This window comes from Podarcis bocagei, assembly GCF_964188305.1.
Source record: "Podarcis bocagei genome assembly, chromosome: 3".
In the NCBI taxonomy this organism is placed as follows: Eukaryota; Metazoa; Chordata; class Lepidosauria; order Squamata; family Lacertidae; genus Podarcis; species Podarcis bocagei.
This window is the reverse complement of record NC_138127.1, coordinates 85038042-85050735: the sequence shown is the minus strand read 5'-3', so window position 1 is coordinate 85050735 and position 12694 is coordinate 85038042. Positions and strand designations below refer to the sequence as shown.

General features: G+C 44.7%; 1 protein-coding gene across 4 annotated transcripts in view; it reads right to left on the bottom strand.

Moving 5' to 3' along the window:
- KCNH1 (potassium voltage-gated channel subfamily H member 1) overlaps positions 1-5046 on the bottom strand; it is a 249115-nt gene extending 244069 nt beyond the window's left edge. For all 4 annotated transcript variants that reach the window (XM_081185983.1, XM_081185984.1, XM_081185985.1 and 1 more), the window contains exon 1: positions 4808-5046. In XM_081185983.1, the coding sequence (XP_081042109.1) occupies positions 4808-4880 (73 nt within the window). In that variant the 5' untranslated portion in view covers positions 4881-5046. The remainder of the gene's footprint in view (positions 1-4807) is intronic.
- Positions 5047-12694: the final 7648 nt, after the last annotated feature.

The following is a 12694-nucleotide window of genomic DNA, read 5'->3' as shown; positions in this document are numbered from 1 at the left end:
AAGTCCTCTCTTGTAAAGCTAGAAACATAGGAAGCTGTCTTTCACTGAGTATACTGTCTAGCCCAATGTCTAGCTGCTCTGCAGGATATTCAGGCAGAAGCTTTACCCAGCCCAACCTGGAGACACTGGGGGTTGTACCTGAAGGAGCGTCTCCACCCCCATCAGTCTGCCCGGACGCTGAGGTCCAGCGCCGAGGGCCTTCTGGCGGTTCCCTCACTGCGAGAAGCAAAGCTACAGGGAACCAGGCAGAGGGCCTTCTCGGTAGTGGCGCCCGCCCTGTGGAACGCCCTTCCAGCAGATGTCAAAGCGATAAACAACTACCTGACATTCAGGAGACATCTTAAGGCAGCCCTGTTCAGGGAAGTTTTTAACGTGTGACATTTTACCGTATTTTTGGTTTTTATGGAAGCCGCCCAGAGTGGCTGGGGAGGCCCAGCCAGATGGGCGGGGTATAAATAATAAATTATTATTATTATTATTATTATACCAAGAACTTTCTGCATGCAAGGCAATTGCTCAACCATGGATGTATACTATATGCATGCAACCAAGAACCCCACACATGTAGCACACATGTAGGTTGGAGGAAAGAACCACATGTAGAACCACACATGTAGGTTGGAGGAAAGAACCACTATTTACAGATGCATTTATTCTACATGAATGAAGACCTGGAAAGGCTGTGCTTGATATGCCGAGACGTGCCTACCACATGAACCTGCTGCAAGTAGAATCATAGAACTGGAAGGGAACCCAAGAATCATCTAATGCAGCCCTTGCAATGCAGGAATGTGCAGCTGCCCCATACAGGAATTGAACCTGCAACCTTAGCCTTATTAGCACCACACTCTCAGCAACTGAGCTATCCAGGCTCAAGTAAGTTGCAAGCTAGAAAGAATCCACTAGAGGGGAAAGGCAGCCAAGAAATAAGTGTGCCCTGCTTCTAGTAAGAACTTTAAAAGTTCCCGGCTAAATCAAAACAAAGTCCCATCTGGTCCAGCATCCTGTTCTCACAGTACCAACCAGAAGACCACAAACAAGACATGAGCGCAACATCTCTCTCCCAATTTGTGCTCCCCAACAACTGGAATTCAGAGGCAGACCATCTCCAATACTAGAGTTAGTACATTCCACCCTAACTCAGTAAAACTGGATAAAGACAGAAACTACCCCAGTGCAACAACAAAATGCTGGAAAACAAGCATTCTAATCTTCTGGCTGCTCTTGAATCTATGGCTACACACACACACCATGTGTGTGGCTGTCCTGGAAAGCAGGGGTGGGCAGATCTGGACCTACTGGCCATTCTCTGGATAATTTGCAGTAGATTGGGGAGGATTTCTGATTCCCAGCGCTTGAACAATTATGGCAACAAAATGACCCCCTGCCCACACACAGCTCCGAACTATATTACCAATATGAGTTGGGGCAGATTTTTGTGTGGAAGACTCCATTCAGGTCTCAGAATTCTTGAATTCCCGGATGCAGAATTCTGTAATTATAGATGCATGTCCCTTTCACCCTTCTACAGGTAGATACATGTCCTTTTGCAACCCCCTGGTTGATGGATCTTGGGAGTTCTAGCAAATAAACGTTGAAAGCCAGAAGTCTGCCCACCATGAGAGTCTGTTTTAGGAACTTTTTGGCAGCCATTGATGAATTTTGATTAAAGGCAATGGGTTTTGCATCAGGCCTCTTATTGGGGGAAGGAAAAGGAAAGTCAAGGACATGTCAATTTCCACACAGCGCTTTCTTCAAAATGACATTTTAATGATAATATTATTCAAACATGAAGGCAGGCGCTAGGAAGTTGGAGGGGTGTTTTTTTAAGTTGGTGCTGATTGAATGCGTATTCATCTGACAACAGTGAAATAATTTGAGGAGAAGAAAGCACTGGCCATTACTGAGTTAATGACAAGTGATATTTCTCCTCTCCTCCCAAGTAAAACCTTTCACTTTTAATGATGGATTGGGGCTGGAGGGGACTAATTTACATTTTGAAGTGACGCATCAGTATACATTAATGTGATCGTGGTTTGCATGGAGAACAATCAAAAGGTGATTTCCTCTACAGTGCAACCCTTTTAAAACAGCAAAGTGTTTCTGGAAGTTATTAAAGTTGTATATCTGCCTTATCATTGTGTAGCTGAATCCCCCCCCCCCCACAGCATCTTTAGAGGCAGTGTGCCTTCTCCATTTGGATTCCAGCCCTGCGTCTCGCTCATCAATACTTGTGCCAATAGCTCTTATTTGTTCAAGTAGCTGCAATTAATCAAACTGAAAGGAAGGAACTGGGTCATAATTTTGCAAACACATAACACTGGAACGAGCCTTTGGGAGAGGAGGAAAAGGTGCCTGAACCCAAAGGCACTGCTGGATCAGAGGAAAGGCCTACCTGGTGCAGAATACTCTTTCTTACAGCAGCCAACCAGGTGTCTCTGGGAAGCCCTGAATCACAACATGCGAGAGCCCTGTCTAGCTGATATTCTGGCCTCTTCAGTATTCAGAGGCATGGTGTATCTGATCCTGGAGGTCTCATATAGCCATGGATAGCTTCAACCCCCATGAATTTTCTAATCCTCTTTTAAAGTCATCTGCATCTTGTGGAAGTGATTCCCATAGACTAAGAACTTCATTTTGCTTGTCCTGCATCTCTCACCATTTAGCACATCCCTCAGTTCTGGAAATATGAGCTGGGGGCGGGAGAGAAACTTACCTCTATTCACTTTCCACACACTAAGCATAATTGTATACACTGCTCTCATATCCCCATTGCCAATCTCTCTCTCTCTCTTTGTAAATGGAAAAGACTCAAATGTTGTAACCTTTTTCCACAGGGGAGTTTACCAGGTCCTTGATCATTTTGGTTTTCTGAACCTTTTCCTGCTCAATGACATCCTTTCTAAGGTGCGGAGCCCAGAACGCACATAGTATTCCAAGTGGGGTTGCGCCACAGATTTGGGTAACGGTGTTGTGATATTGACAGCATTGTTTTCAATCCCATTCCCAGCAATTTGCCTTTCAACGGAAGAGGGGAATTTGGACAGCTTGTCATGTAGGGGTAGTAGCAGCTGAATCTGCTGCAATTTTCTCTTCTGTGTAACTGTTCAAAGGAGAGGATCCCTGGCCTCCTTTACAGTCACACACCACAAGCCTGGCGAGGCAGCAAACTTGCAATCAGCAGCCCTCCAGAACTCTCATGCCAACAGAAAGGTGGAAGAGAAATCCACTTCATAAAATAAATAAATCCAGACCTATACAGAGACAGGCACGTCTAACCCTATATGGGTTCGAGCTGGTACCATGTTTGTTTCGATTGCCTCAGTGCGATGGAACTAATGCTAATGTGGCTTTAAAATTCGTGGGTCATCCTGTTAGCCTGAGAATTATAAGGCAGGGACAAGCCACACACACACAAATCAGAGACTAAGGTCCTTCCCACCTCAATTTTCCTGCTCTGTTTACCAAGTGGAGGCTGTTTGTTAGGGAATACAAACATGCAATTAGGGTTTTAATTAAAAATAAATAAATTAATGAAATACAATAATAACAATAAATGACCTCAAGCCCATGCTGCTGATCTTTCAACCAGAACTGTTTCAAAATTCCCTTTAGCCATATTTAAGCATTTGAACAACTTCCCCCAATCAGTATCTTCTCCTGAACACAGAAATGTGACTTCTCACTGTGCACTAGATTCAGCAATCCGGATTATAATGACCTGCAAGATTCTTCTTGTATAACAGTGGCTTATTTGAATGTCAGGAGGGGGCTTGGAGCCAGCCAGGGACTGATATTAGTCAGTACTTAGTCTAAATTGTCAGAATTAACCTTCAAGAGCATTCTAGCCTAAAAACCTCTCTCTTTACCCCCCACCCCACCCTATGGAAGTATCAGCCTATTTTAAAAAGAAACAAAACAAATGTAGAAATCACACCCGTTCGACAACTACATAGAGATATGCATCAGGGTGTTCGTCCCCGTCCCCCCCATTCCTGCTGCACTTTTAAAGTGTGTGGCTGTTATTTTAGACAGGTTCTCCCTGTCGGCTTCCACCTGCAGGGAGGTGAAGTCTGGAAGGAAGCCCATTTAGATCCAAGTGCCTCTCGCTCGCTCGCTCGCTCTAGCTGAGGATCTCACTACAGCCTCCGCAAAGAGAGACTCCCAGGTCTGCATAGCACCAAAAACCTCAGTAACAAGGGAGGGGACAGCCCCTGAGCAAGCGAGGCGGGGGAGTGGGGAGGCGAGAGAAAGGGAAAGGACTCCCCCAGGAAAAGGAACGGAGGAGCATTCTCTCCCCAACACACACACACACACACACACACACACTGCAAGGAGTCTACATTAGGACATCATCCCAAGAGCTCGGGAGCAGGAGGAATTATTGCTGATCTTTTCCCACCACCAATCCCGCCCTGAACAGCAGCAGCATCCCCCTAAACCGGCCCTGCAACAACACCTCCCCAGCCCCCAAAACAGTGGCATTTCATGGGGCCCAGGAGCCTTGCGGGGTTTCCTCTCCCACCCCACCTGAACCTGCCTCCTCACGGAGGAATCTGGACCACTTTTTCTTCTGTCAGACTTCTCCGGGCTCCCACCCAAAAGGCATCCCCACCTGAGCCAGGAGGAGCTCCGGATCGAGCCCGGATTCGCGAGTCCCGCATTGGGGCCGACCGAGCAGTCCCGGGGACGCATTCACACGTGCACGCGAACACCGCCAGCAGCGCTCCCTGCATTCTGCCCGGGAGGGTGGTCCTCACGGCTCCCTCCCCGTCCCACCGCCGCCGGGATCTCCTTCTCTCCTCACCGTTGGATCTCCTGACGATGTTCTCCAGGAAGGTATTCTGGGGAGCCACCAGCCCTCGCCTTCCCCCAGCCATAGTCGGGCGCGCTGGCTCGGGCACGGCGGCCGGGCGAAGCTAGGCGCTTGCCTCTGCGCGCTCGTCTTCGTCTTCTTCTTCCCGCTCTGAGCTCCTCATGGTCCCCTCCGGGCGGCTTTGCAGCATCAGCTCCTCTCTCGCGCCCAGCCACTCAGGCTCCCTCCTCCCGCGCCCGCTCGCTCGCTGCATCCCCGCTCGCGGCCGCCTCCCAGCCGCCGCGCCTGGACCTTGTCCGGCAGCGCCCTCTGCCGGCCGGTCGCCCAACAGAGCTCGCTGGCAGGATGGCTTCTTTGGAGCAGCTGCCCTGAACAGGCTGATCGGGTTGCATTGATTCGCATCCCGAGCTGACCTCTGGTTTGTTCCAAAGGAAGTCTCTCTGACCTCAGTTGGGCTCGCTCCCAAGGTTCCCTGCCAGGTGGACGGCGCTGGCCCGAGGTAGTTCGCTCTCTTTTCCCAGAAGCATAGAATTGTAGAGTTGGAAGGGACCCCAAGAGTCAGGACCCCAAGAAATGCAGGAATCTCAGCTAGAGCATCCATGACAGATGGCCACCAGATCTCTGCTTAGAAACATCCAAGGAAGGAGAGTCCACAGCAGGCATAGGCAAACTCGCCCGCCAGATGTTTTGGGACTACAATTCCCATCATCCCTGACCACTGTTAGCTAGGGGTGATGGGAGTTGTAGTACCAAAACATCTGGAGGGCCAAGTTTGCCTATGCCTGGTCCACAGCCTCCCGAGGGAGTCCATTCCACTGTCAAACAGATCTTACTGCCAGAAAATTTTTCCTGGTTTGTCCGAATCTCCTTTCTTGTAACTTGAAGCCATTGGTTCAAGTCGTGCCCTCCAGAGCAGCAGAAAGCAAGCGTGCTCCATCTTTCATGTGACAGCCCTTGAGGTACAGTGGTACCTCGTGTTACATACGCTTCAGGTTACAGACGCTTCAGGTTACAGACTCCGCTAACCCAGAAATAGTGCTTCAGGTTAAGAACTTTGCTTCAGGATGAGAACAGAAATTGTGCGGCGGCGACACAGCAGCAGCAGGAGGCCCCATTAGCTAAAGTGGTACCTCAGGTTAAGAACAGTTTCAGGTTAAGTACAGACATCCGGAACGAAGTAAGTACTTAACCCGAGATACCACTGTATTTGAAGATCCCAGAAGACCTGGGATAGCTCAGAGCATGAGACTGTTAATCTTAGGGTTCTGGGTTCCAGCCCCACGTAGGGCAAAAGATTCCCGTATTGCAGGGGGTTGGACTAGATGACCCATGGGGTGTCAGGAGTTCAGCCTACACTCGAGTAGGACCCTGGTAGAAACATATGCCCGACTGGCACGTTCTCTCCCTCCTGGTAGATTGTTTGGGAGCTTCAAAAGCTTCTGCCCGAACATCACAGCGACCGATGCCAACAGACACCGGCACACTTAGGGATCCGCAGAGTTTGCGCATCATGTGTAACAGACCTTACATGTGTAACTCAACATTTTGGCTAATCTACTTTATTTACATATAAACACACACGGAGCACTGCAACATGGCTCTCGCTCTCTCTAGCATCAGACAGCAAAGAGGAAAAGGACAAAGGACAATAGTCCCACTTTATGGAACACAGTAACACAAACATCCTGTCTCCGTCACTTCCCACTTTGTGGAGTCAAAACATGTACCGTCATGTGATAGACAACAATCCCATGACTGCAATCATGGAGCAGGAATTCTAACATGGGGGTCCCTTCCAACTCTACAATTCTAAGGGCTCCAATGGCACCACCATCCCAAAATTAACACTTTAAAAAGTCCCCTGACCATTCAGACACCAGCAGCGTCTCCCTCGTGGTGCCTCATTTCCCCCTGCTGTATGGAAGGCATTTAGATCTGGCCCACTCCTTAACTCAGGGTGAATGGCAATGCTTTGAAACCTACCTAGAATGGCCACTTTAACAAGAAAGAAATCAGCCCCTCCGGTAGTGAATTCAAATAGTAAGTACCCATTGCTACGTAGCCAAAATAGGGCCCTGGGGGACAGCTCAGCATGTTTGGTTTTTAGAAGAATAAAAAAACAAAACCCTCTACCGACAAACAAGCGAAACAATGAGACATAAGACAGCCCTAAGAGGACTCAGGATGCTCAATGGCCGCAGAATGTTTTGTGTCTTATCGGTACAGAAAAGTAGGGAAACAGGGTGGGGGGAGGTGGACTGGAATGGACCACCCCGGAGTGGTACATTGCTACCAGGCTGGCGGAGCCCTGAATTGAAGCACTCCTCACAGGTGAAGACACATGGCAACATTTCTGCAGAAGATACACTTATTACCAAACCTAGTACTGTACTAGCACTTCTTCCTTATCTTAAAGGACTTTAAAGCCAGCTAGTGAAAGTTAGGATTGTGTGTAGCCTGTGTGACAGGACACAAAATCATTTTATTTTGGCACCTCCCCCCACCTTTTATCCACACAACAATCCTGCAAATTTGACTAGGCTGTGGTGGTGACTGGGCCTTCAAAGTGACGCTTTTTATCCCAGTCAGCACCTGTATTGGATTTGAAATTGTTTTTATATTGGCAATTGCCTTAACTGGTTTTTCTTTTTTTAAAATATATAAATGAAATAAATAAACCAGTAAGCTCTGCGGAGGACCAAGAATTGAGCCTAAGGCTCCCCAGTTTAAAGCACCCTTAGACCACTTTAACAGTTGTTGTTGTTGTTTAGTCGTGTAGTCGTGTCCAACTCTTCGTGACCCCATGGACCAGAGCACGCCAGGCACTCCTGTCTTCCACTGCCTCCTGCACTTTGGTCAAACTCATGCTGGTAGCTTTGACAACACTGTCCAACCATCTCGTCCTCTGTTGTCCCCTTCTCCTTGTGCCCTCCATCTTTCCCAACATCAGGGTCTTTTCCAGGGAGTCTTCTCTTCTCATGAGGTGGCCAAAGTATTGGAGCCTCAGCTTCACAATCTGTCCTTCCAGCGAGCACTCAGGGCTGGTTTCCTTAAGAATCAAGCGGTTTGATCTTCTTGCAGTCCATGGGACTCTCAGGTTAACAGTCGTAGCTTCCCACAAAAAATGCTGGGGAACTGTCATTTGCTAATTGGGCTGGGAATTGTAGCTCTGTGTGTGGTCTCCCAACAACCCTCAGCTCCCTTAACAAACTACAGTTCCCTGGATTTATTTGGGGAAATAGTATCAAAGTGGTATATGAGTGCTTTAAATGTATTGTGTGTGTGTCCTTTGTCCAACTCACTTTAGCCAAGACATTTGCTCCAAAGTGACACAGTTGTACTGTTCTAGTTGCCAGTTGACTATTCACCTTTGGTGAGCAGGAATCATCTTCAGGCAGCCTGACACAGATTTTGTAGAATGGGGGTGGGGCGGGGGGGACGACTCAGTCATTGTTTTCCTTTTAAATGATATTTTTAATTAAATTAAATATACCAATTAAATGAAATACCAGTTAAATGATATTTTTAAGACAGATAAGAAGAAATGTTTTAGTTGTGAGATATCAAGATTCCAAAAAGGTTTGTTGGGAAATAATGTTAAATTACTGTCAAAAATGTGTAGATTGCTCTTGGAAAGGCAAACAAAAGATGAACAGGTTAAATCTGTAATAATACACTGGGCAACAGATTGCAGATTCAGACTGCAGATTGGGAGAAGTTATAGAAAATAGATTTGAAATTTACGGCATGTTGTACACTGGAAGAAAATTATATGAAAATGATGTGCCAGTGGTATTTGACTCCTAGTAAGTTAGCAAAAATGTATAGAACAAGTACAAATACCTGCTAGAAATGTAAAGAAAAAGAAGGTACCTTTTATCATATGTGGTGGTCGTGTAAGGTAATAAAAGCTTTCTGGGAGATGATATATAATGAACTGGAAAAAATATTTAAAATAACTTTTGTTTAAAAACCAGGAGCATTTTTATTAGGAATTATAGGTACTGAAATTCCAAAGGAGAGAAAATACTTATTATGTATGCGACAACAGCCACACAGATGCTTCTAGCCCAGAGATGGAAAGAAGAAAGAGTCCCTACCAGAGAGGAATGGCAAACTAAGCTGATGGCAGAGCTGACTGGAAAGCTCAGGAACCAAGAAGACAAAAACTTCCAAAAAAGAATGGGGAAAACTTACAACTTATTTAGGAGACCACTGTAAGCAGATGAATACATTAGCAGGATTTTAATAACACTTGTAATGTAACAAGTGTTATGGACAGATTTGAAATAATATACAGTTGAAAATGTTGACAATAAGACCCAAGGAGGGGATGGAAAGAAGTCTAGATTCAGAGAAATCTCTAAATGTTGATGTTTATTTGGTATTGTTATAGCTTTACACTTGTAAAATCAAATAAAAATTATTCTCAAAAAAGAACTCATTGTTTTCCTTTTAGGCCATTATTGTGCATTGGAAATAATATTGTTATAGGATTGAACTCTTTGAGAGCAAACAAACTGAAGCCCAGACAAGGCAGAAGAGATTGATGTGTCTTGGATGTGGTTGCACTCACCTTAAAAACACAAGTTCATAGTTTAGCAGGGTACTCCTAGATTCAATCCTAAACCTGGATACCCATGTTTTGGTAACAAAAAGCAATGTTTTGGGCCAATTATGGAAAGCTGGCCAACTGTGCCACAGTGACACACACATTAGTCTGGAGCTAACGGAAGTTGTAGTCCAAAGTGTGTGGAGGGCACTGGGTTCGGAGACTTTTGACCTAAAGCTATAACATTCACCACAATTATCACAATTTTGAGCTACTATATTTTTCTCCACACTTTGTGTGTGTGTGTGCACTTTGTGTGTGTGTGTATGTGTGTGTGTCTTAATTCAAGCTATGCCCTTTCTTTAAGTTTCTTAATCTTCTGAGAGTTTGATCATATAGCATTTTCTCAGTTCCTCCTCTTAATCTCTTCTCCGGTGAGTAATATTAAATGAACTTCTATAGATCACCTATTGATTTTTGTAAAAACTTGGCCGTACCTTTTCTACCTGGTGCAATTATGCTTAAATGTTTCCATTAAATATTACTAAGGAGTATCATGTTTAATACCATAACTGTGCAGCCACGGATGTAACATTAATAATAATAATAATAATAATATTTTTTATTTATATCCCGCCCTCCCCAGCCGAAGCCGGGCTCAGAGCGGCTAACAACAATAAAACAGTACAGTACATTATGTAACAATTGACATTTTTCTTGTAATACTGCAGTTTTAGTCTGAATGCCGCCATGTTATTTTATATTTAAATGCAATTTATAAAATATAAATGTGTGAGTGGAATACAGAGTAATTAAAATAAACCTTCTTCAGAGGTTTCTATTACTTTTCTTCTGCTTTCCCTAGTAGGCTTTAAACTCAAAAATGTCTATCAATGAAAAACTGCCTAATTGCTTGGTTGGACTTGGCTTTCCTCTGTAGTAACAGATCAGGCACATATTTAGCCTGGCAAGGGAATAATCTCACTGACGGTCTCGTTAACAGAAGCTTTCTGCTTCATAGAGGAGCCTTTGGGGAGTTTGAAGGAAGTATGCAATATCTGACAGCTTAAGATACTGGAATACAGAAAACGAAGATGATTTCCCCCACCTGCAAATGTGACTTCAGTTTGGGAAGTTACATGCCATCAGGTATCCCACCGTTAGGTAATCAGGCCCAGCAGCAGTTCCCAGCATGGTGGGATAAATGCTAGGATGGCACCACCTCTTCTGCCAGGCTGCTGGGGCCACTGGGGCAGCATATATGACTGTTAGGTGGAAGCCACTCTAAGCAGAGATACACACCGGTTTGGTGTGCATGTAGTGTCACTTTCTGCCCTACTAATGATGCTGACTCTGCCCCTGGTACATGAACACTGGGGACTGGAGGAGCAGCATTAATCTTGAATTACGTTGCAGAGTTAGCACACAACTTGGAAGCTGACTTTACTGAACCCTTGTAGGAGAGCAGGCTTACCTTGGTTGCAATCACACAAGGGAAACTTGGTACCGAAAAACAAGACACTAAGTATATTGTAGGAAATACTGTACATACTTGGGTAGAAAAGAGCTAGTTCTAGCAAGCTGGGATAGAGTTGCAAGGGAGCCATACTAGCTGCTTGCACTTAGCAGAGGTACCGTATTTTTCCGTATGTAAGACATCCCCATGCATAAGACGCCCCCTGACTTTTGGGGAGCCCAAATTTAGAAAATGGGCATATGCACTATCTGTGTATAAGACGCACCCAGAATTTTAACCTTATTTTAAAAGTAAAAAAAACCTAGTCTTATACACAGAAAAGTACGGTACAGGTATAGTACTTCCAAAGATTTCCTCTCTACAAGAGGGTCTGAAAAGAAGGAAGGCAGGAAGCAAGAGCCACAAATTGAGAATAACCATGTAACATTAGAGGAAAGGTCAGTACAGAGGTCAAAGGACAGTGAGGCAGTTTAGGAATCTTGGAAGTTTCCTTCTCTATCTGCTTTAACCTCATGCAACCCCCTTAGCAAGCTGAGTTGCATCTCTACACTTCCCCTAATTAACATTGTAGCACCAGCCGGTATACATGCACCAAAGAGGCCCAGAGCTCTGATTTGTGCCACAAACCACCCACACAACTAAGGGGTGCGAAGACCGGAGGCAATTTGTGCAGCTATCCTCCGCAAAAATAAGGCTGTAAAGAACCACATTCAAAGCAATGTTTTTTATACACTTCCAGATTACACACGTGATTTCTATTCACCAGTCAAGGGATCACAGCAATCTTAATAGCTGCAACCCAATGTCATAACCCTAAAACCAATTAAAATCATTTGGATCTTCAGATCAGCCCTCATTATAATATCATGTGATTGCATGTAACCATTTTTCAGTGTCTTTCTCTATTAAGACTTTGACTAATTTTCCTATTCACTGAATGTCTCCAAATATCTCCTTTCATCTGTCTACAAAACAATTCAAGATTAATCACAATTGTCATGCCTAGCTGATTCTCTTTTCATGCATACAGTGGACACCATAGATTCTAACCATTTATTATTTTCAGTGTTTTGGAACATTAATTACACAGCACAGGTCTTTTCAGTTTAGCTAGGCCATAAACTCAAAAGAAAATGGAATCGTCAAGATTATGGTGTTTTATGAAATTATTTTCTCCATCATTAACATATGCACATTTATGCAAATTTGCCTCATGAGCCTGTACCCTGTCTTTTAGGGATCTACAAATGGTCTGTATGTAATACTACAAAATTTGGTTCCAATTGATTTTTTTTACATTACACATCACCTAAATATTCCCTAGTACATAGATATTCCCTAGCCTAGTATATAAAGACCATCACATTGCTCTTTATCTTTGTTCTCCGTCTCCCTAGGGTCAAGTTATGTGTGTTCTGGATTAGGACTTTGGACAGACTCCAGTAACTTCTGAATTTTATATTCTCAAACATGGGGAAGCATTGACTTGTTTTGTTTTGTTTTTGTCCTGATAGCATTGGATGCACCTTACAATATGTCTTGCACCTTGATAGTCAAACTTAGTTGTACCTGCAAAGTCTTCTATATTATGAGAAGCTGCATACCTGGGAAGCAACTACACTATTCACAGCTTTTTCTTACATCCCCACACCCACCTTATTTAACTGATGGGTGGTCCTAATAGAAGTACAGTGGTACCTCGGGTTACATACGCTTCAGGTTACATACGCTTCAGGTTACAGACTCCGCAAATCCAGAAATAGTACCTCGGGTTAAGAACTTTGCTTCAGGATGAGAACAGAAATCGTGCTCTGGCGGCGGGGCAGCAGCAGGAGGGCCCATTAGCTAA